General features: G+C 35.5%; 1 protein-coding gene across 6 annotated transcripts in view; it reads right to left on the bottom strand.

Annotated features, from left to right (window-relative positions):
- Positions 1-482: 482 nt before the first annotated feature.
- The window catches only part of C5H12orf56 (chromosome 5 C12orf56 homolog), a 131,740-nt gene continuing 106,594 nt past the window's right edge, over positions 483-25,628 (bottom strand). For 5 of the 6 annotated variants that reach the window (XM_031940920.1, XM_031940916.1, XM_031940915.1 and 2 more), the window contains 2 exons: positions 23,037-23,215; positions 12,499-13,449 (listed from right to left, as the gene is read on the bottom strand). In XM_031940920.1, the coding sequence (XP_031796780.1) occupies positions 13,320-13,449; positions 23,037-23,215 (309 nt within the window). In that variant the 3' untranslated portion in view covers positions 12,499-13,319. Of the gene's footprint in view, positions 904-4,510; positions 4,613-12,498; positions 13,450-23,036; positions 23,216-25,628 lie in introns of those variants that run through there. The other variant, XM_031940918.1, reaches the window with a different exon arrangement.

Here is a 25,628-nt window from a genome sequence, read left to right as displayed (position 1 = left end):
TTGTCTGTTCATATCCTTTGACCATTTATCAATTGGAGAATGGCTTGAATTTGTATAAATTTGAGTTAATTCTCTATATATTTTAGAAACGAGGCCTTTATCAGAACCTTTGAATGTAAAAATATTTTTCCAGTTTATTGCTTCAATGGATCACTTCTAAAAAGGATGATACCAGTTCTTGTATTTGTTCTCTTAGAATACTTTGATAATCAGAGCCTTATATAACTAGGGTAAGGTGGGAGGAGGGTTTGCTCAGAGCATCAAATTTGGAGGGTTGTAATGGTAATGCTCCAACTGTATATAAACAATAACAATAATTAAAACTGGAAGCTACAAAATGCTAAGTTAACTTGAAGTCATTTCCCATTCTTCATTGTCCCCTTCCCACAACTCTTCCTCATTACTAATTTCACAAAGGTGTTCAAGAATCTCTATTCTCCCCCCCCCCACCCCACCCCCGCCATAGGTTGGTCACAACCTACTTACTACTCATTTGAGACTGTGTTTCTAATAGTTTGTCCAGAGTCCTCTTTGTGGCAATTATCCCTGGTGCAAAAAATTCTAGTTATGGTTTTATGAAAGTTTTTACAGAGTTGGGGGAAAGAGTCCTTCAGGATGAAGGTACTATAGCCATCCAAGTTACTATTAATATGTTTTCAAAATTAGTTATGCAAATTGGCATTTATGATTGACTTCAGTGGGAGAAGGTTGTGGGAAAAGAAATCAGGAGAAGAAAAAGATTTGAGCTAAATAAGGAGAAGGCCATTGTGTAGGGAATTCAGAGAGATTTGACCTTGTGAAGGAGGCCAAATATTGAATTTGAGAAAAGGAAATTTGAAATCATTAGGGAGTAATTGAGGAGAATTTGAAGAAGAATCCATGTCCAGATGTTATTTCCCAATCCTGTAAAGAAAAAAAAAAAGCTTTCTTTCTGGTTCTCCTTCCTTCTCCTAAACTGGATCCCATCTTATTACTCTAACCCCAATGGTGAACACTTAGGAGTAATACCCCACATTCATTTTCAAGATTCATGAAATATTGGCTAGTTAAATCTAATATCCAACTACTTTTGGTCATTTGGGGTATGAATGTGATAAGTGTGATTCTCCAGTGAAGTCTTATAAAATGTAAATACCTTTTTCCCAATTAAAAAAAAAAAGGACAAGAAAAGCTAAAGGGCAGGACAAAGGAGAGAATTAAGATAATATGGGATTTAACTAGACAACAGGAGGCACCCTGATTTCCTCCCAAAAGCAGCACCAAGTGACAGATTTAAAAATTTTTTTTCTTTCTATTCCCCTCTAGTCAGCACTGGCTATACTGTGTTAGTGCCAGAGACAGCTGGTGCTTTTTCCCCTGCCTACCCAGTCCATTATGACCAGCCACCCCAGTTGGAGCTTGATAAATATGAAATACTGCTAATAATAGTCATCTTCTGAAAGAATGAGGACACGGGTTTTGGCAAAATGCACTCATTAGTCTCATTTAGCTCCAATATCATGAGCTCAGCTCATTTCCAGTCTGTAGCCCCTTTGGATTATTGGAGTTGGTCCAGCAACTTGTGAATTTACTCCCCAAATAAAGAATACATCCCTAAGTATTTCATGCCATTTTTAAAATGGCAAAAAAAAGATATATATAAGACATATACTATATGTCTTATATATATAAATATACCTTTTCATCCTAATACTTGGCCACTGGTGATCATTTGGCATGTATGTGGAATCATTCCTATGCACAGTAATTAGCCAAACTATGTCCCACAGGCAGGGGGAAAAAAGTTATTCTTTTCTTAGTTTTTGGTTCTTCTGACTAAATGTAGCTGTTTTGGAAACCAGCCTAAGGTCAATAATAACCAGAAATCCATTTAGATTAAACCGGGTTTAAATCTGGGATTCAGCTATGTGATTTTGGGCAAATCACTTAACTCCAACTGCCTCACACATACACAAAAAAATTGAGATTCAATCCCTGTTTTGTCTATCTTCCTTTTATCAAGCTCAAAGAAGGGCTTGGGTGTTGGTTGGAGGCAAGGGAGAGAGGGCAGGAAACACTGATGATTCTGAGTTAGGTCATTTTTCTGGCTTTGGGGAAGAAAGCTCAAAAAGATAGAACATGACCCAATCAAAAAAGATCACTCAGTTTTCCACCAGAGCTTTACATATATTTGTAGAACTGAGCTTCAAAAGATAGCAGGTAAAGGTATCTGTAAACTGAATTGATTTCTTTGTTTCCTAACTCCTCTTGCTAATGTAGGTGACTTTCAATCTGGGTCTGAGCTTCAATATCTCCAGATCATAGGAGATGACTAGTGCAAGTGACATTTTTTTTTTAACTCTTGCACTGCATTAAGAACTTTAGGTGTACAAATTTTTCAAGTCTTTTTTCCCTTTCCAATCCAACTCTGCCCCCTAGTGATTATATTTTCTACTTGGAAAAAATTTATCCCTAATTCATGAACTAGTTTGTTTCAAAAAATCCATTTGTAAATAAGTTATTTAAAATTTGGAGAACATTTTCCAAAATTTTCACAAAAGGTGTTTGGGTTTTTCAAGTCAGACAACAAAATCCTATTTAACTTATGATGTATCCAAAAATAGTGATTATATTTTTATGTATTTTAGTTTTCTCCAATTATAAAAAATATATATTAGATATATATGATATAGTTAATATATAGGTTTATATAACTATATATATAACATAGTTAACATATAAGTATATATCAATTATATAACCATATAATTATAGTTAAAACTATTTTTTCAAGTTTTTTAAAGTTTCCCCTTTCCCCGTCCCTGAGATGACAAGCAATTCAACATAGTTTATAAATATGTAATCATGTAAAACAGTTACATATTAATGACAAAAAATAATAATTATCTTAACTTAGATTCCTTTATGAGTTCTGAGGGGAAGAAGGTTGGATACTGATGAGGTGATCTATGGTGAGACTGGTAATATAGTAGCCAGGAATTCTGACCTTGAGAGGTAGGGGCATATAGGGTTTTTCAGGTATCATTGGTAAATCAAATATAAAAGAGTGGTTGTAGGTATATTTCTCTTTTTTAGTAAAACTTTTTATTTTCAAATCATATGCAAAGATAATTTTCAACATTTACCCTTGCAAAATCTTTGTTCCAAATTTTTCCCCTCCCTTCCTCCATCCCCCTCAAATGGCAAATAATCCAATATGTTAAACATGTGCAATCCTTCTATACATATTTCCACAATTATCATGTTGCACAATAAAAATCAGATTAAAAAGGGAAAAAATAAGAAATGCAAGCAAACAACAAAAAAGTGAAAATACTATGTTGTGATTCATACTCATCCCCATAGTCCCCTCTCTGGATGCAGATGGCTCTCTCCATCACAAGAGCATTGGAACTAGCCTGAATCACCTCATTTTTAAAAAGAGCTACAACAATCAGAATTGATCATAGCATAATCTTGTTGCCGTTTATGATGATCTCCTGGTTCTGCTCATTTCACTCAGAATCGATGCATGTAAATCTCTCCAGGCCTCTCTGAAATCATCCTGCTCATTGGTTTTTATAGAACAACAATATTCCATAACATTCATATGTAGATATATTTCTCTAGCAGTGGTTGGAGATAGATGTTTGGCTATGAAGAACTATTCACTCTTTCTCTCTGTTCCTCCACCAAATGGGGCAGAAAGGTACACTATTCCCAACCCCTCTCCAACCATGACTTTCTCTCAAGTGGATCTTAAGGCAACTTTGAATTTCTTGTCTTTCTGGGGCAAAAGAATCACGTATATGCAAGTGAAGTCATTCAGTAGTTAGCAAAGCAACATTTTATTTTTATTTTGCTTTTAATACTGGGTGGTCCTATTTCATTTAGGCTGGAAGTACAATGACCATTCTTGGCTGATTCCACTATTGATTGGTGGAGGAGCTATTCCTTTTCTTAGCTGAACTGGATCACCCTTCATTAGGCAGTCTGGTGGCCCCTTGCTCCTGGGGACTTACCATCTTGGCTTTGCACTTAGTGTGGACAGCTAATCAGCTTAGTCCACCAAAGCAGCATGGTTGTTGACAAATTTGGCAGCTAAGTGGTTCAGTGCATATAGAGCCCCAGGCCTTGAATCAGGAAAACCTAAATTCAAATTTAGCCTCAGACACAGAGATGGGATCCTAGAAAAGTCACATAACCTGTTTGCCTCAGTTTCTTTATCTGTAAAATAGTAAAACCTCCCAAGATTGTTGTGAGGACCAAATAAGATAATTGTAAAGTGTGTAGCATAGTGCCTGGCACATAATAAGTACTATATAAATATTAGCTATTATGTCATTTGTATTATTTATCCTAACTATCAAATTTTTGAAAAGTCTTTAGATTTCTGAGGTTCTATGGGTCTTTTATAGGGTGATGCTTACACCTTGTTGAGATATAAATGAGACATTGCAAAACTGGAACTTAATTAAAAATTTCTTCTAGGCAATCCAATATTTTCATTACTGTCTCTTCACATTCTTACCTGGTATTCCCAAAGCCAATAATATCATCAAAGTACCCCAACACTTGCAGGCAACTCTTATCTCCACTTCTTTTACCACCACTCTCTAGAAAGTAGGATGCTCTGAAAAATATGTTCAAAGTGATAAAATTCAATTCAGTAGACGAAAGCAATTTTCTCCTTGCCTTTTTCTGCCATAGGAATCTGCTAGCCCTGCATAAGTTAAATGCTGAAAACCACCGGAGTCTGACAGACAATCCATGACCAATTTTTGTTATGGTATACTGGTCCACTTCGGTTCTTTTGTTCAGAGTCTGCTGGTCTACACACTTTTATCTTTTCATTTTTCTTTAATACTAGCACTATGGGCTGCTAGGCTCTACAATGATTCAATAGAATAATAAGTCTTTGAAATGGTTTTTTAAGTCAATCACCTTAGCCAAATGAATCTTCCAAGGTCTTTCCAAGAACTATCAAAAGTTGATTAAAGAGTATCCCATGGGTTATTCCAAGCATGTTCTGTATCTCTTCCATCCATCTCATACCTGCAGATGTGAGAACACATTCGTCCTCTTGACAAGTTTGTCTCCACCATTCCTTCCATTCTTCTGGTATTGATCACAGTTAACTTTGTTGGTGTTCCTGTGGTTATTTTCTGTCACCACCCACCAATAACGGTATCTTGTACAGATTGGAATTGGTTCTAATTAATACTGACACTATATTGATAAATGGTAGCTTTAAACCTACAACAGCCAAGGTGTCCACTGACTTGGGAAATTTTAAGCTCACTTTGACACATTCCAGATAAGTATAATTCTTATCACTCGGGCTTCCAAATGCAAACCCAAAAGTTGTAATTGTATTCATAGTACATATCCCCCAAAATTACTGGAATATAACAGTCACCTGCCCTTTACTATCCAACATCACACTACATTGCACACCTTCATCATCACTGTCTTCTTTGATCAGGATCCTAAGAATCCCAATAGAAGAGATCCAGTAGGAACTGATGATATTCCCATGGTCCATACAGGAGAAAACATTTTGGAGGTTATCGGGGTTGTTTTTGCAATATAAGTAATAGTGGGAGTATCTATTAATCAAGCACTTTGATAGAACCTGTTCCAAATAACAGAAGTCTTCTATGGATAAGAATGTCAAATACATTTCACATGCAAGTCATATTTACAAAATACTGATCCATAATGACAATATTTGACTGATTACAATATGAAATAGTCTAGCTATGCAGTCTTGTATAATAGTGATACTACAAGGATTTGCTTTGAGCAATTGAGCAATTGCAACAGTAATGCAAATGCAAAAATAAATAGTAATGAGAGCAAGGAGCAGCTAGTTAGCACAGTGAATAGAACCCTTGGATTCAAGAAAACCTGAATTCAAATCCACCATGAAAAAGTCACTTAGTCCTTATTAGTTCCTCAACTGTAAAATGGTAACATACTAGAGAAGGAAATAGCAAACTACTCCAGTAATGCCAAGAAAACCCCATGAACAGGCTTCTAAAGTCACTAGCAACTAACAACAATCACAATGGCAGCAAAAACTATCATTTGCACAAAGACTTTCAGTAGTTAGAACCATTAACTGATTTATGTTCTTATGCTAATTCAAAAGAGGTATAGTAGAAAGAGTACAATGTAGACAACTTTAGATAGGAGATTGAAAAGCAAAAAGCAAAATAAAATTGGAGTTTTAAAAAAACCAAACCAAAAACTATAGTGAAAAAGAAAAACATATGCAATAAACAAAAAAAACTGTGCATACCCTTTGGTCCAGCAGTATCTCTACTGGGCCTGTATCCCAAAAAGATCATAAAAAAGGTAAAAGAACCTATGTGTGCAAAAAATGTTTGTAGCAACTCTTTTTGTAGTAGCAAGGAACTGGAAACTGAGTGGTACCCATCAAATAATGCTGGCTGAATAAGGTATGGTATATGAATGTTATGGATTATTATTGTTCTATAAGAAATGGTTAGCAGGATGATTTCAGAGAGGCCTGGAGAGACTTACATGAACTGATGCTGAGTGAAATGAGCAGAACCAGCAGATCATTGTACATAGCAACAAGATTGTACGATGATCAATTCTGATGGACATGACTCTTTTCAACAGTGAGGTGATTTAGGGCAGTTTCAATGATCTTGTGATGGTGTCAGTCATCTGAATCTAAAGAGAGGACTACAGGGACTGAATATGGATCACAATATAATATTTTCATCTTTTTTCTTGTTTGCTTGCACTTTGTTTTCTTTCTCATTTTTTCTTTTTTTATTTGATTTTTCTTGTGTACCATGATAATTGTGGAAATATGTATAGAAGAATTGTACATGTTTAACCATATTGGATTACTTGCCAATTAAGGGATGGGATGGAGGGAAGGGAAGGGAAAAACACAAGGTTTTGCAAGGGTGAATGTTGAAAATTCTCTATATATATGTTTTGAAAATAATTTTAATTTAAAAAAGAAAAATATTTCCCTTTGCATTTTTGTTGAAGTAAAATACTCTGAAGAAGAGATACTAATTTTTTGGCATATGTATATACATACATGAATATGCAAGTGTATGTATTGATATCTACATGCATTTTATACATAGCTACAATTATACATGCATGTGTATGTATATGATTAGAGAGCAGCATATATGTGTACATATGCATGTCTATAAAACATCAATTCTGTAAGTCACTGATCATATTTCTCCCTTTCTGACCCGCACCCTCATGTGAAGAGGGCCATGCTCTCCTAGCTCTTCCCTGAGGTGTTTCACTATTTATTGCCATCTTTCTGCTTCTGATAGGGAGAAATTGGATTCTTCCAACCTGTCCAGGGAAAGACAATGGAAATAGATGGGTGACTTTCCCTGTCTTACCTATTCCTACAAGAAAACAGCTAGATCAGTCTATAGTCCAGATGGATTTTTACTTCTCAGAATTTGGGGAGCTATAATAATAGGTCAACAAATCTCTTGTGTGATGAATCCCTAGCTAATAGTTCCAACAATTGGAAAGATATTTCTATTATTCTTTCTGTCCCTAGCCAATGACAGCTTCCCTCTCATCCATTTCTAATTCTCTACAGACACACACATAACTTCTGAACTTTTTCTCCTCACATACACTGAATAATGATATCCCAGAGAACATGGTTTCTTTTGAAAACATGATAAATATAGATGTTTAAAAAAAAAAAAACTAAGACAATGAATATTGGGTAGGGAAAAAGGAGTGTTAATTGTTCTGTTCTCAGGAAAAGTAAATTCCACATTTATTCCAGATGACTACAGTATTTTCTAGTGTTTCACTCCCAGGAGAAACAGCAGCTGTGAAAGCAGCAGAGGTTACTATCTGCTGTCTGATCCTGTCTCCTTCTGGCCGTCAGTCATGCTTCCTCATGTGGACCTGATGTGCAGAACCTACCTCAACTTGCTCATTTCTCATTTCTGGAGAAGTTTTAACTCTCCCTTCTCTCCCATCCTTCTCCTCTCTTCTTTTTCAGATATAGTCACAAGCTTTGTTGTTCTTGAATCAATCTGAGTATTTCTATCCTACAGGCATCTATTTCAGTTACACTCGAATTCTTTGGATAAAAGGATGGTCATATTTAAATAGCATTTTTAAGTTTTATAAAGCCTAACAACCTTATGATGAAATAATAATTGTAAAAAATAATGCCAATATTATGATTACTGAGAGGAAATGAATTGTGATTATTGAGAAGAAACAGATTAGGCAATTTGCTGGACTTAGCATTGGGAGGATCAGGACTCAGATTCTTCCTTTGTCATTTATTTGTGGTGTAACTCTACTAGGGTAAAGTCACCTCACTTCTCTGAAATTCAGTTTCCTAATCTGTAAAATGGGGAGAAAATAATTATAGAACCTGTCTCACAAGGCTGTTGTGAGGTTCAAATGACATGGTGTCTATAAAATGTTTTCCAAACATTAAAATGTGATATGTCAATCTCCAGTTTTACAGATGAAGAAATTGTACTATCAAGAGAAGGTAAACTGAGTAAGGGAATAGCAAGAGAAAGTATTATAACTGGGAGTTAAGTGCTTTTGCAAAATGAAAAATAATTATGCATTCAAATGTACTTAAATAAACAATAAAAAGGAATTTTTTAGAGAAAAAGCCCAATTAAAAATATAACACTTTAGGTAAATCAGATTTCGGATATTCAGTGCAACAAGAATTTATTAGAACTTTGCTATGTAGAAAGCACTATATACTAGGAATTAGGATTACAAAGATAGACATGAAGCTATTGATATCCCCTGTATTTCAATGGAAAAATACTATAGATATATATATATACATAGATAAGTATATAACTATATTTAGACTTATATGATCTGAAGAAGAAACAGTACTAAGGGGATCAAGAAAGGCTCCAGTGGAAGTTACTATATGAAATGAATCTAAAAGAGAGTTAAAAGATTCCAAGAGACTCAGCTGCCTGTCTGCTTTCTTTGTAAAACATACAGCACAGGACCATCAGCAGTCAATTATAAGACAATGTATTGAGTATTTATTAAGTGATGGGTCAGTAGCAAAAAGATAGAGTATAAAATGAAGGAAAGGGGATTATTACTGAATTCACAATGCCAGACACTAAGATTCACTAAATTATCAGTTGTACTAGTATCTTGCCCAATAAACCATAGTTGTATTTGCTAGTGGCAAAGAAAAACCATTAATTGGATATCTCTTTAGCTGATGAGAAAACTTAAAAACTATCTACTCACAGATGGTGAGAAATCATGAAAGCCCATTAGTCATAAAAGGAATTCATGAAGTCTTTAACATACTATCTATATTTAATATGACAAACCATTCCTGATATCTTCTTTAACATCATTTGCATTTCTAATTTTCCTGCATCACTGCCTAGAACAAAAGTCTTGGTAATGATCTACTTCAATGAAAAGGCAACAAAACACATAAAGGAGTGGGCAGGGGAAGATGGGGAGTGGGGAAGAGACACAGACAAAGAGACAGACAAAGAGTGTGTGTGTGTGTGTGTGTGTGTGTGTGTGTGAGAGAGAGATAGAGAGAGAGCTGATTAATAAATATAAATTTAACTATAAGATTATCAACCATTTATTGTTTTTCAAGAAGTTATTGTTTTTTTTTAAGAGTTCTAGCTAAGAGCCAGTTTAAAAGGAAGGCTCACTCTAGGCATTTATTCAAGAAGTAAAGCCTACCTTTAGATGTATACAATTTTTTTAAACATTTTTTCTTTTTAAATCATGAGTTCCAAGTTCTCTCCTCTTTCCCATATCCACTGAAAAGCCAAGTAATTTATCAATTATACATGTGAAATCATGCAAAACATATTTCCATATTAGCCATATTTCAAAAAGAAAGCAATAAAGATAATGAGAAAATTATACTGCAATTTGCACTCAAGAGTTCATCAGTTTTCTTTTTCATGATGAATTCTTTGGAACTGTCTTGGATTATTGTATTGATCAGAGTAGCCAAGTCTTTCACAGTTGATCATCATTATAACATTGCTGCTGCTATACACAATAATCTGGCTGTTTTCACTTTATTTTGCATGAGTTCATATCGTGCTTACATAGGCTACTTTTAAAAATAAGCCTGAAGACAATGAACACACACAAACCAACTGGAAAATTTGACCATAGATTTTTCACTTCTGGGATATATCAGGTAATCTCACCATCCCAATCCTCACTAAGCCAAATCACTCAGAATAAAGATCTCTCCTTTTTTCTATGTGTTATTTAGACACCAGAATATTCTATGTTTGAATTTTATACTATTTCCAAAACCAGACCAATCTTCTTACATTGAGAATTTGTAAGTCTAGAGCAGTGATCAGCCAACTATGGCACATGGGATATATGTGACCCACTATTTCTTTTTTGTACAGTCTATGTGCTAAGAATTGTTTCTATAGTTTAAATATTGTATTTGGATAAAATATTTCTAGAAATTAAATATAATTCTCTCCTCATAGCAGGGAAATGAGGAACTACTATAACAGAATTTTGTATACATTGTCCAATGTAAGCACCATATCAAGTATTTTGCATACTGATAGCCAGATTTCAATCTGGAAGAAATAAATATTCTAGATATATGATCTTTGATAGCCATTTTTTTTCATGTGAAATCTCTAGAATAATCATCTCAAAATCAAAGTTCTTTGGAACCCATATCTACTGAAAAAAATAAAAATACTTCACAAGCTCCTAATGATTTACTTTTTGTCTAGTCATTTAGAAAATACAATGATAAGAACAGAGTATTTAATGAAATAGCATAATAAAATGATTTGTGTTAAAGAATATGTTGGAGGGGGAGGGTGGAATAAAGTATTAAACCATCAGAGAGGTTCAAGAAGGGGCCAGATTTTAAAACAGGGGAATGCTTTTAAAAGCCAAATGGGGACTTTATATTTAATTCTGGAAGCCGTTGGATTTTATTGAATTAGGGTGTGTTAAGTCAGACCCATGATTCAGAAAAACTAATTTTGTATCTGAGTGGAAGATGAACTAGAGAAAGGAGAGATGTGAGAGCTACTAACAGGCCACTACAAAGTCCAGATTTGAGATAATAAGGTTTATGCCAGGGTGATAACATCGTCAGAGAAGAAAAGGAAGCATATTTTAGAGAAGGTATGAAGGTAGAATAGAATTTTGGAGATTAAGAAATCATTGGTAACTAGAAAGAGCAGTTTCAATTGAATGACGAGATCAGAATCCAGACTCTAGAGAGTTAAGAAGAGAATGAGAGGAAAGGAAGTAGAGATACTGATTATGAACAGCCTCATCAAGAAGTTTAACCAGAGGGGAGTATATAGAATACTGCCCCTGAAATCAAGAGAACTTGAGTTCAAATCTGAATTCAGATACACACTTAGTAACTGTGTGACCCTGAGCAAGTCCCTTAATTCTAATTTAGCCATAAATCTAAGAAGAAATATAGAATAAATGAATTTAGTGTTCTCCATTCAGTTAATCCATATTTCCATTTTTATTGTGCATATCTATCAAAAGGAACACCAAATTGTTTGGGGACTATAATTCAACTACTAAAAAGTCTCACAGTCCCTACACAAAATAAGTATTGATATAAAGGCAAAGTACCACAAAAATTTTGTTTGTTTAGAAAGTGAAACTTTTGGAATAAATCTTATTATGATTCGGAGTAACCCTTCTTAGGAAAATCCAAATCCAATTGATGACTGCTTCATTTCCTTCAGTAAGCCTGGTATAAGTCACAGAAGATATTAAGAGGTTTAGAATAAATACATTCATGTCTTCCAAATATAATGTTCTTGTCTCTGCTTACCATAACTAATTACTATATATGCTTGGAGTTGCCACAAGGTTTAGCATAGATCTCTTTAGATAAAGAGGTATTTGATCATTGGATTTTCTCCTTGGCACAGAGCAATTCTATGGTAGGAAGACCTGTTAATGTGTTTTTAGACACTACTTCCTTCCCCTCTCCATTCACTCTTAAGAATATAGGTTTTTGTTGCCTCCTCATTAGACTATAGCCAAGTTTTGTCCCACAGAGCTCTGTCCTGGGACCTTTTCTGCCATCATATTACATCACTGAATGATTTTATCAGCCATATTGAATTTGTTAACTCTTGTGTTGTTATATTGCTCTAAATTCTTCTTCTAACATCTTGCATCTCTAACTAGTTTCTAGAAATCTTGAACTGGATTCTGGTGCCTTCCCTCTGCTAATTATTTCCAATTTATCCTCATATAACCTTATTTATTTTATTTGCTAGTTGCCTCCCCTATTAAACTGCAAGCTCCATAAGAGCAGGGATTGTCTTTTGCTGCTTTTTTGTACCCCCAGAACTTGCTACAGTGCCTGGCACAGAGTAGGCATTTAATAAATGCTTATTGACTAGTGCGGTGTGCTTGTCTCTTTAGTTTTTAAAAGACCTTGTACATCTTGTACACAAAGTTAAGACTTGCTGGATGAAATTAGTTTATTATCATAAAGTATCAAATACAATGAATACATAAAAATACATTAAGAGTTGAAAGGGGAAAATGTTATTATTACACAGAGGCAATCCTTTACCAAAAATAAAATTTTCGTGGAACTTTGTTGAAAAGTCTACCATGGGCTAAAATCAAATGGCAAATACAGCATACCACCCCACCCCACCTTTTTTAAGAACATAGGTAATCCTAACTTTCTAATTTCTATTAATAATTGATATTTCAAATGTCTGTATGAGCCATATGCTTATACTGATCTCTCCATGAAATACTGATTTCAGGGAAATCTTAATTGTTGGAGAAGTATAGCTGCATGGGAGGCTGCTGAGCTCTTCTAAGTCAACGTTTCTTTAACAATCACTCTTTTGTCTATCAAAAAAAATCTCCTTCAAGTGCCATTCATGATTTCATTCAACTCCACTGACTAGAACAGAGCAGTTCATATTTTTTGGCATCGCTCTCCATGGACTTTATTTTTATTCCTCAAAATGTAGAAATCTGAGAGCTCTTAGAATACACAGATATCACATAGATCTGCCATAATCTCCCATAAGGTTGATGGGAAAAGAGACATTTTTTTTTCTCTCCTGAAGAAATCCAATAGTTTCTAGTGCTACTGGATTTATGAGAAAATGTATTCCACTACTTTTCTGTGATAGAGAAATAGTTTCCCTAAGGATTCTGTTTTGATAGAAGGTGAAATACAGAGTGCTCATGATTTGAAATTAGTAACTGGCATGGTTTTAATAGGAATGGAAATGTGAATTTCTTAAAAGTTTTAAGCTACTTGTGTCTATCTATGAACATTTCACACAGTGCTCCTGTTCAATCAGGTCCAGAACTTCATGAATAAGCTGAGTAGTGGTCTGTGTAATAGGGTAACACAATGGGAGTCTTTTTTCCAGAGTTGGCATGTGAACAAAGTACCTGCAGATCAGAAAGAGAAAAAAAATTGATGAATTTTTAAAAAGGAAACTATTCCAGTTGGCCCCATCAGCAGACAAAAGCATTATTCTGGATCAAAGGATCACAGATTGAGAGTGGGAAGAGACTTCAAAGGTCATTAATTCTAATCCCCTTTTACAGATAAGGAAACTGAGGTCTTTGGACTCTTAAGAGATCTGTGGATAAACTTGAGAAAGTCCAAGAATTTGTATGGAGGGTGGTGGTAACTACATCTTTATTTTCTCTTTTTGTTTATTTTTTGTAATTCTATGTATTTTATTTCTTGCATTTAAAAACATTTAGGCAATAGACAGCTGTGACATAAAAAGTTGGAGAGACAGTTTCTGAGTAATTAATCACTTTATTAATCATGCTTTCAAATAATTAATAAAAGGGATCAGTGGAATTCTTGAATATCAAAGACCTTTCATGGAATTCTATGCCCTTGGAAAAGTGGGTGTTCCTGACCATTGATTCTGGTTAAGAAGTAATTAGAGAATGAATATTATAATTATAGATGGACCTATTCTAACAGGGGCTAAGGGGCATGATTGACTATATCACTCATGAACAAAGAGAGTATCTCTTAAGCCAGACCACCCTTAGCCTGGTCAATTTAACCTGCCTGAATAAAAGATAATGGACCAGAATTCACCTTGGATTAAGTTCTTGTAAGATTCTTTAGTTGTTGAGATAACAGTTCCAAGATTTCATCACATCATCAGTCTTGCCTGTGAAAGAACTAAACTTCTAAAAAATTTTCAATAGTATTTTCTTTCTAAATACATGTAAAGATAGCTTTCAACATTCATTTTTAAAAGACTTTGTATTCCAATTTTTTTTTCCCTACCTCCTTCACCTCCCTTTTCCCAAGATAGCAAATAATCTGATATAGGTTAAACATGTGCAATCCAAAGAACTAATCTTTGATCTAATCTCCAAAATAGGAAGGGAAAAATCCTGGATTTCCCCAATATTTGGCTATTTAATAATAATTTCTCTTATAGTCAGTCAACACGCATTTATTAACCACCTATTATGTATGTGCCTAACATTATGCTAAATGGTAAGTATACAAAGGAAGGTAAAAAACAAACAACAGTCCACAAACTCAAAGCATCTGAAAAATGGTTTATAAACTTCACTAATTTGCCAAAGGGGTCCCTGACCTATCAAAAACAATAAGAACCTCTTTAATTTCAGCAAAGTAAATGCATTTCATTTATAATATATCAATTACCAAAATGTAAATGAACAGGCACCTTATAACCCCTACCACTGAGTAAGCCAGAGCCCTTACTTCTTGGCTCTCAGCTAAATAATATGAATCTAGGGGTGAAAGCTGTGCTGGGAGGAGAGAATAGGGAAGGAGGACAGAAGGAGGCAAGGTAAGCAGCTGCTTATGGTTTAACGTGGTGGAAGAGAGGGAGGACATACAATGAAGACTTTTTTAAATTAAAAAATGCTTTATATTGTTTTGCATAATTTCATATGTGCTTTCTTAATGTAAATGGGGTTGAAGATAAGAGACAATCTGGAACTCCAAGTTTAAAAAATGGCTATAAATATAATGGGAACAAATTTAACAACAAAGTAATTAAAATTTTTAAAAAATTACTGCAGCCAAGAATCAACTATATAGATAAATTAAGCATTATCTTTCAGGGGAAAAGATGGACATTCAATAAAACAGGGAATTTTCTTTTTTTCTTTTAAAAAATTTTTTTTGGATGAAAAGACCAGAGCTGAACAAAACATTTGATCTTCAAATACAGAATTCAAGAAAAGCACAAAAAGGTAAAAAAGGAAAGAAAAAAAACCTATATTTTAAAAGTTAAAATGTTTACATCCCTATATGGGAAGATGACATATTTAATTCTTGAGAACTTTCTTAGGGGTATACTTAGAGGATGTAGGTATAATTTGATTTTATTCTGATGATATAAAAAAGAAACTAGAGGTGGAAAAGGGATTGTACTGGAAGAGGAAAGGGGAAGAAATATTGAGGTAAATTAGATCACATGAAGAGGCAAAAAGATTTTTAGAATTACTTTATTACTAAAAAAGACTAACCATCATTTGAGCTTTCAGAGAGTCATAAATCTTTCTGCTGGATTGAAGATCTTTTTTTTTTTTTTTTTTTTTTTTTTGTAAATAGTATTTTGTTTTTTCTAATCACATGTAAAGATAGGTTTCAACATTTATTTTTGTAAGATTTTGAATTCCAAATTTTTTTTTTGCTACCTGCCTTTTTTCTTCCCTCTCCCCATGAAAGCAAATAATCTGTTATAAATCATAAGTAACCTTTCATGTGCAATCATGTTCAAGATATTTAAAAGATATTTTTAATTGGAACAAAAGGTTTGGCAATTGTCGATGCTGTAAAATTACCCATACATATAACTTGTAAATAAAGTTATTTTTTAAAAAAATATTTTTAATATCAAGGTCCTACTCTGATGCATCTTCCTGGCAGAGAAGTCATTCAAATTTTTTGAAGGCTGTTAGTAAAATACAAACTCTACCCTTGTCTTGTCACTAAAGGGCTTTGAGTATAGGCAGGGAAGCAGATTTCTGTCTTCCATTCGAGGATCAAACCATCTGGTGATACATTTTTTGATCATAGCAATGATGACTTTCTATTATTTCTATTATAGTATGGAGGAATTATAATCAGTGAAGGAAAGCTTATGAATACAATTAGGGGCTTTTGGAAGAAAGATGTGAGAGGGGGTCCACCTGGCAGATATTTCCAGCTCAGCCATAATAGTTATCATCCAGGGAAATTAGGCCTGTGGAATTGTTCTCATTGAGGAGTCTATCATTCTCATCACCACAAAATAGAATTAGGGAATGGCAGCGCCTGCCAGACCAACATTTTTGCTCAGTCCTCATAGTCAGGGAAGCAAAAATAGTGGAGAAGAAGCCAGTCATCTCTACCAACTGCTAACCAACCACTACTTACAAGGCAGTCAAGCAAGCGTTGAGACAGGAAATAGAAAGACCAGGCAAAAACAAAGCACTTTATTAACATCTCCCGTCAAATCCTGATGGAAACAGACCAGGAAGTTGAACCCCAAAGTTTTGGGAATAGCAATGCTTTCAGTCCTGGTACTCTCCACTGATACCTTCATGGGAAACAATCCTTGGAAAGATGTCATGTGGCAATTTCTCTTCCAGAGTTAGTCACATCTACTAAAGACTCCAAAATTAAGTTCTTGCCTTAGAACTATCAAATGTCTCAACATCAGAAATTGTCATCAATACTGAAAAAAGAGGCCATACTACCACATTAAAGAAGAAGCATTACATTGAATGTAAACTGTTTGCATTTTTGTTTTTCTTCCCAGGTTATTTTTACCTTCTGAATCCAATTCTTCCTGTACAACAAGAGAACTGTTCAGTTCTGCACACATATATTGTATCTAGGATATACTATAACATATTTAACATGTATAAGACTGCTTGCCATCTAGGGAAGGGGATGGAGGGAAGGAAGGGAAAAATCAGAACAGAAGTGAGTGCAAGGGATAATGTTGTAAAAAAATTATCCAGGTATGGGTTCTGTCAATAAAAAGTTATAATTAAAAAAAAGAAGCATTAACATCTGCTTTGTTTCATATCTCCTAAACCTGCTTTTCATCTTCTTAACCTCTTTTTTTTCTATTTTGCCCCAATCATCTCTCATTTCCCTTTCTATAGGTCATGAACTTGACCCTATAGTTAACCAATTCAAGAAGGCACCATTTTCTTTTCTTAAATCTGTACATCACCAGCACTACCTCCATCTTATCCTCCAGCTGCCCTATTAATCCTCAGTCTTGGGTCTCCGAAGCAGCTGCCCATCAAGCCTTTTCTAATCCCAGTCCTGAATGAGGTTGAAAGAAGTCACATATCACTCAAACTGATTCAACTCCAAATTCTTCTGATCTTACTTTGTCACTACAGAATAACTCTTTTATTCATCTCTGAATGTTCATGACACTTTCTATGGTATTTGTTCTGAACCTTTGCTCCTTAATCCTGCTCTGTCAAACTACAGGCTTTACTGAAAAGATTGAGGTAATCCACCATGAACTTCCTCATTTCCCCTCTTACAGATATCAAAACTTCTCTACTTCTTCACCTTTGTTTCAGTCTCAGAATATGAAGTGGCTTCTCCTTGACAAAGCCAATCCTTGATCCCATCATCTTTCATCTCCTTTAGGTGTTTGTCCTTTAGTTCATTCCCTTTATCATCTTCAATCTTATTCTAATGGCTCTTCCCTGTAACTTAAGCTCATTCTTAAGATACCCTCCTCCTTTAAAAAATTAAATAAAACAAAACCTTTCTTTGGCTCTCTTTTTTCCTGAAGATACCATCCTGTGATGTCTCCCCCTTTTTACTTCTAAGATCCTCACCAGAGGAGTCTAAAATGACTGCCTCATTTTCTCCACAGCTCACTCATAATCCTAAACCCCTTGCAATTTGCCTTTCAACACTATCACTCTAAACTGCTCTTTCACAGGTCCCAAATGACATTTTAGTTTCTAAATCCAATGTTATTATTGGATGCTTTTTGAAGCATGTCAACTCATCATTCAACATTACCAACCAGCTTTTCCCTCCTGGATGAATTCTCTCCTATCTTGGATTCAGTGATTCTGAATCCTCTACCAGTTCTTCTATGTTATTTGATCTCTTCTTGATTTCATTCCTAAATTCCCTTTCTCTGAGTGTTTGTCTCTGGCCTTTTTCTGTATGTTTTTTCACATGGTGATCTCATCTTCTCCCATGAATTTGGTTATATCTTTATATAGAAGAACCCCAACCCATATATCCAGTCCCATTCTCTCCTTTTACCTTCAGTCTTACATCACCAAACCCAACTCCCAATAATGTTGAGGGCAACACTATTCTTCCAGCCACCTAAACTCACAAACTTCAGAATTTTTTTACTTTTCCCCTTCATTCATTCCCTACTCATATATTTGGGGAGGGATGGAATTACTTTCAGTTTTATTTTTATATTTTGTTTTTTATATCATATACATTTATACATTATTCCTACTTTGTTAGAAAATAAAAAGAGAGTTAAGTAAAATGGCTAATACAGTGTCCACATCTGGGAATACATGTAACATCTGAAATTTGCAGTATTCCCCCTCCCCCTCCACTTCTCTTCAAAAACAAAATTAACATTTAAAATTATTTTCTCTCTCTCCTTTATCCACTCCATTGAAAAGAAGATTATTAAGACTGAAAAGAAGATCACTAGGAAGATTGCCTAAGATCACTCACATAGTATTTTACAGAGTAAAGATTCCAATTTGGGTTTTCAAGTCAAGCATTAATATCACAGTGATAAGATTAATGTCTCAGGTCCTGAAGGGTTGAGTATATTGATGAATAGGAATAAGAAGGCTCAATGGGAAGAAAGCAAGTGGGACAAGTGAACTAGACATAAGAAGAGACAAGTATATATGACTTGTAGAAAAAAATATCTTAGGCCTATACCCTGCAAGGATATAAGTACTGCTCAGTAATTTGTTGTAAATCCCTTTTGCAAAGGCAAAACTCTAAGATCACAGAATGGGGAACTGGATCTGGTAGGATACAAAATAGGAGAATGAAGGAGATAGTGAGTCCAGGAAGATGCATTAGATTTTTCCCTACACTGAATTTTTATCCCAAAGAAAGGTCTATATAAAAATACTAGAGTAGGTTATGAGGGGAAGAAAGGGTGCATGGTTATAGGAGGTATAAGATAAAATAGCATAAGTAATTTCCAAAGATTAATTGAACTTAGAACCTATTCAAACCCACTATCATGAGTGTCGCCTCCTTCTTTCCATTCCCCATGGAAAGCTAACTGTACTAAATAATTAATTTCAACAAGATTGGAGTTAAGAGTTAACTCTGTGTCCACAGGACCAAGAACTAAGAGTTAAAATGGGAAAAAAACATACAAACACAAGTTGGAGAATCCTCCCCCATAATCTTCAAAAGCTTAAAATGGAGAAATGGTGAGAAGCAGGACATACACATCACTTTCTACATCTATAAATGCTATCCCAGAATCAGAATTTGGAATTCATTTACAACCCTCACCTCCCAAACATCCTTCTTGATCAGTAAAGATATTGTATCCTGCTCAGATACTCAGGAAAGGATGTCTAGCTACAGCACAGTTTTCATGGGTTTGGATGATGCATGCAGCAGGGGTTTTTTCCCTTTCTCTTATTGGGTATTAATGGAGAACTATAACCACTAAGTATACTTGGTTTTTCTTGTCTATAAATGGAACTAGGATAAGGAATAATGGATGACTCGTAAAACAAATTCTTACTGTTTCTCTTTCTTAATACTGTTTCATTAATAAGAAAAGAGAGGCAAATAAGGGAGAAAGATGAGGAAGAGAAATAAACTATATATAGAAATTACTTGTAAATATATCTATATATAAAGAGTATATTATTCTTCCTTTATTGAGCAGTTATTAAATATTTACTCTATATAAAGCACTATGCTAGACTGTAAGAGGGATTAAAAACCTAAAGAAGAAATGGTCTTTGTCATCAAGAAGTAGGAGATAAATAAAAATAACTACAATCCAAAATGTGCACAAGTATATATGAGAAGTTAAGTGATGAAAGGGGCAGCTACAGGGTGCAGTAGATAGAACTTTGCCTACCTACCTCCTATCAGGATTTCAGACATTTACTAGACAAATATGCCTGGGCAAGTCATTTAATATCCATCTGCCTCAGTTTCATCTTATGTAAAATGGGAGAAGGGGAAACAAACAAGTTCTTACTGTGTATGTGCCAGGAACAGTGCTAAAGCATTTTATAAATATCATTCTATTTGATTCTCACAACCCTACAAGTTAGGTCCTGTTATTACCCCTATTTTACAAATGAGGAAACTGAGGTGAAGAGGGTTAAGTGACTTGCCCAGGGTCACACAGCTAGTGAGTGAGTGTCTGATGTCAGATTTGAACTTGGGTCTTCCCAACCCCAAGCCCAGCGCTCTATCTACTTCATTATAGTTGCATTTAATGGAGATAATAATGGCATCTACCTAATAATAACAACAATAGCTAACACATATATATATATATATATATATATACTTCCCATGTGCCATGCACTGAGCTAAGTGGTTTACAAATATTATCTCACTTGATCCTCAAAACAATGCTGGGAAGTGGGTGCTATTATTATCCCCATTTTACAGATAAGGACTGTAAAACAAATAGAAGTTAAATGATCTGCCCTGGGTCACACAGCTCATAAATTTCTAAGGCCAAGTTTAAAAATGTTTTCCTGGCTTCAGGTGGGTACAACATTCTATCCACCATGCCACTTAACTCTCCAGGGTTGTTGTGAGAATAAAATAAGATAAAAATTTTAAAATGAGATAAAATGTCTAAAGTGCTCCACAAACCTCAAAGTGCTATATAATTTTATTAATTATAAGAGCTCTAAGAAACATCATTTCTTGATGAGTAAGCTGATTTCAGAGAGTCCTAGAGAGACTTCACATGAACTGATGCTAAGTGAAGTGAGTAGAACCAAGAGAACATTGTACCTGGCAACAAGAAGACTATGTGATGGTCAACTGTGATAAGACTTCAACAATGAGGTGATTCAAAGCAATTCCAAATAGATTGTGATGGAAAGAGTCATCTGCATCTGGAAAGAGGTCCATGGGAACTGAATTTGAATCATAACACAGTATTTTCGCATTTTGTTGTTGTTTGCTTGCTTGTTTTTTTCTATTTTTTTTCCCCTTTTTGATCTGATTTTTCTTTTGTAGCATGATAAAGGTGGAAATATATTTAGAAGAATTGTACATGTTTAACCTATATTTGGATTGTTTGTTGTCTAGGAAAGGGGTAAAGTGAGGAGGAAGGAAAAAAGTTATGGAACACAAGGTTTTGCAAAAGTGAATGCTGAAGACTATCTTTGCATGTATTTGGAAAAATAGAAAGAGGAAGGGAAGAAGAGAAGGAAAGAAGGAAGGAAGGAGGAGAGAGAAAGAAAGAGAGAAGAAAAAGAAAGAGAAAGAAAGACAGACAGACAGACAAAAAGAAAGAAAGAAAGAATAAAGAAAGAGAAATCAATTCTAATCTGGGGGGAATCGGGAAAGACTTAATGGAAAAGGTAGCATTTACAAAGTACCTACTATGTGCCAGGCACTGTGCTAAGTGCTTCTAACAAATATCCTATTTGGTCCTCCCAACAAACCCCACTTTATAGTTGAGGGAACCAAGGAAGATAGAAGTTGAAATTACTTGTCCAAGTATCTGAGGCTAGATTTAAATTCAAGTTTTTCTGACTCCAGTTCCAAATATCCTTTTTACTGTACCACCAACTGCCTTCAAAGAACTAAGTCTGGCAAGATGTATACAATTTTAGCAGACAGAGGAGTGGGATATCCCAAGGATGTGGAATATTATAAACAAAGACAAAAAAGTGAGAAAGCCTAGGGCTTGTTCACAGAAGTGTGTAGTGGGTTTCGGTTTGGCAGTAAAACAAAGTACCTGAAGGCTGACAAAAGATAAGTTAGTCTCACGTTGTAGGGCTAAGGAAATAATGCCAGGCTAAGGAATTATTCAGTAGGCAACAGGGAGTAGGTGCAGATGTTTTGATGGAGAAGACTAATGTGCTATTAGTATAAAGGGTGGAATGAAGAAAGGCAAGGCTGGAATCAAGAAAATATGTTAGAAGGCTCTTATAATGATGGAAATAAGAGGCAGGGAGTTCAGAACTGGAGTGGTAGAAATGAGTCTATGAAAGCATAAGGATCCATGATTTCTTTGGCAAAGGAACCCCTCTTACAAATGCAGGTCAGCAACCTTCTTTCCAACTTTCCATCTTGTCGTTGGAGAGTTGCTTAGGTTACTGAAAGATCAAATGATTTGGCTCCATGTCTCAGAGCCAGTCAGAGGCAAGGCAAGAATCCAGTTCTTTCCGGTTCCAGAGACCTGTTCCTTTACTTCACTGTTCAGACTAAAAAAGAAGTGACCCATTCAATTCTGTTCAAAAAAACATTGAATAAATGCTTCAAATTTGGTAAGAGAGAGCAATGAGAAAGTGAGAAAAAGGCTTTCTCCTTTACTGACTTGCTCAAATTCATAATCCTTTATTTATGATGTCTCTCAATTGAGTCTGTTGTCCTTAATTACTCTGAGCAGGTCAAGTTCACTTTGCTGTAAATTGGTGGTGGCAACAGAGGCAAAAATAGCTTTTATAACCAGTTTTGTTTTATTTATCCTCTCTGGTCAGGAAGCAGGTCTTCAAAGAGAAAACAATTCTGAGTGCCCTGAAATCCCAGATTGTCTCATTCAAAGAGAGAGAGGTAGAGAGGGAGGAAGGGGGAGAACGGGAGAGAAAAGAAAAAAGGGGCAGAGGAGAGGGAAAGAGAAGGTGAGAGAGAGGGAGAGGGAAAGCTCTTATAAAAAGAAAACTCAATGGATTTCCTGCCCAGTGATTAGTGTAAAAGTAGCAGACAGACACATCACTGTTTTATACCAAGAGCAGTGGGTGGAATTCTACTTGAAATGAAGTATGGCCATTCTTACCTGAATTCTTCTTTGTGGTTGTTCCTAATGTATTCAGCCAGGATGCTACTATGCTGTAAGCAGCTCTTGAGGATGTAAAACTGCTGGTACAACAGAACAGCTCGGCAGGGGCTTAGAAGTGGCAGGGCAGTCAGAAGCTCCTTCATTACTTGCTTCACAAGGCTGGCCACAAATGAGATCTAGAAATAAAAATCAAACATCTGCATGGAAAATAAACCCCACAGATTCATGGGATCTATGGGTGCTTTAGCTAGATCCCTAACCACCCAATGGGGTGACAACTCTTACCAATCTATCACCACTGTTGTGGGAATTATTTAACAAGGTCTAAGAATACACATGAATAGGAAAACCTAGACTTTGACCAAAGTTCTATACAAAGAATAACAATTTTGAGTCTTTTTTTCTTTCTTTTCTTTTCTTTTCTTTCTTTTTTTTTTTTTTTTTTTTTCTAAGGCAATTGGGGTTAAGTGACTTGTTCAGGGTCACACAGCCAGGAAGTGTTAAGTGTCTGAGACTAGATTTAAGCTCAGGTTCTCCTGACTTCAGGGCTGGTGCTCTAACCACTGTACCACCTAACTGATTTTGCCCTTAGCTCTCAAAGAGATCCATGACATCAGGGAAGGGATGCCATGACACGCAAGTGAATTGTATGTAAGTGTGGGAGGGCCGGGCAAGGTCACCTGCCTCACTTTCCCCTCCAGAGCCATCTGGGTCCAGTGGGAGATGTAGATCAAGATGATTGGAGATGACCCCAGATGCAAGAGGAGATCTTGGCCGTTTTAAACTAAGGTTATTAACAGGTTTTTTGTTTGATTGAGGCAACATGCATTTGGTGATTAAGGCTAGGTAAGAAATGAGGCAGAGAATGGCCTCTTTTGTCTAGTCCCCCCAAAATACAGACACACACATACTTTGTATCAATCTGGGAGGAAAAGACCCTCAGGTTTCCGGCCAAAATAGGAAATTGCTATTTACATTCATTCTGAGCCAATCAGGATCCAAAAAATATCCACCTGGGGCTTGACCTTTCAGCCTATTGTTGACTAATGAACAAGAGTCAGAGTGATTTGGGTTTCAGGCATGGTCCTTAAGAAATATAACCCATGAACCTCATTTTAGATGGCATTTGACAGAAGACAGAGAGGCCAGAAAGTACATTGAGTAGGAAAATGCACCTTTCAGTAGGCCAGATTCCCTAGGGAGATCTATTTCTGTTCTAAACCTTTGGTTTGTGTTAGTTCTGATGGTGGAAGTAGAGGAAAAGAAAGTAGAGTTACCAGCTTTAGATCACCGATAATAGAAAGAGCAAGTCACTTCATATTTCTTAGTATTAGTTTTCTTACCCATTACATGGGATTAGTATTATTTGCCCTATCTACTCCACAGGGAAGAGAGAAGGGAGAAGACTTCTAAGCTATAAAGGATTATAAAAATGTGAATTCTGAAGTCTGTTCTTGATTGCTTAGGGGTTTTGACTGCAATTTCCTAGTCCATGATGGATCCCTTAAACTGTGTTAACAAAATAATAATCCCATCTCCTCTACACTGGAACCAAAATTATTATGTTGGGGGCAGCTAGGTGGTGCAATGGATAGAGCACCAGCCCTGAAGTCAGGAGGACCTGAGTTCAAATATAGCCTCAGATACTAAACACTGCCTAGTTGTATGATACCGGGCAAGTCACCAAGTCACTTAACCCCAAATGCCTCAGAAAAAAAAAAAAAAAAAAAAAAAAATTATGATGTTGCTGAGTCTCAATACCACTAATGTCCAAAGTGGGAGTAAATGACTGCAAGTTACTGCTATTGCTCTCCTATTGTATCACACACCTTAAGAAAGAAATCTTATGTTTTGCACAGATAAAGTTAAGATGAGTCCAATACATCAAACTGACTTTATGACTAGACTTGGTAGAACTTTGTGGCTCACAAGCACAAGAGATCAGGATCATATATTGCTTTCCTGTATAAGCCAGATAGCTTTGCTTCAAAAAATTCACCCATCTCATAGATTCAAACTGCTGGTTACATGGGGTTACTGGGTGCGAGAGACAAAGGATCAGAGAAGATGCCACAACTTGAAGGACAAATCATACCCAAACCCCACTGATAGTCAGAATATCTGCATATAGAAGAATAGAACACATTGTATTTATAAATTTTGTGTCTGTTATATAACACTTCTAATAGTGAGTTTATGTGCTTCTAGCATTGTGGGGGATAAGAGGTGAAGGGTTGATGAGCAAGAAAACTAGTTAAACTCTCCAGGCTGGTCCAATCTTAAGTGGGTAAGATCAATAAATTTCTAATTCTTCCCTTAAGGCATGATTACATCTTTAAGGTGGGAGAAGGAGGACTGTTATTTCCAAGCCTAATGTCATAGGATAAAAAGAAAAACAGAGTAGTCTATTGCAACTCTTTAAAAAATAGCATCTCCAACCATTCTTACATGGATTTCTATAGATCCAGTTTCACTTGTTTTCTCTGCTTTCGGTAAGATAGAAAATATAAATCAATAATTTTCTGTCTTGCTATGACCCCCTCTCCTGGGAAAGAACTCAGGGCTTAAAGAAAATGTATCTCTCTTTCT

The sequence above is a fragment of the Sarcophilus harrisii genome, chromosome 5, assembly GCF_902635505.1.
Source record: "Sarcophilus harrisii chromosome 5, mSarHar1.11, whole genome shotgun sequence".
In the NCBI taxonomy this organism is placed as follows: domain Eukaryota; kingdom Metazoa; phylum Chordata; class Mammalia; order Dasyuromorphia; family Dasyuridae; genus Sarcophilus; species Sarcophilus harrisii.
This window is presented reverse-complemented; position numbering and strand designations above follow the sequence as displayed.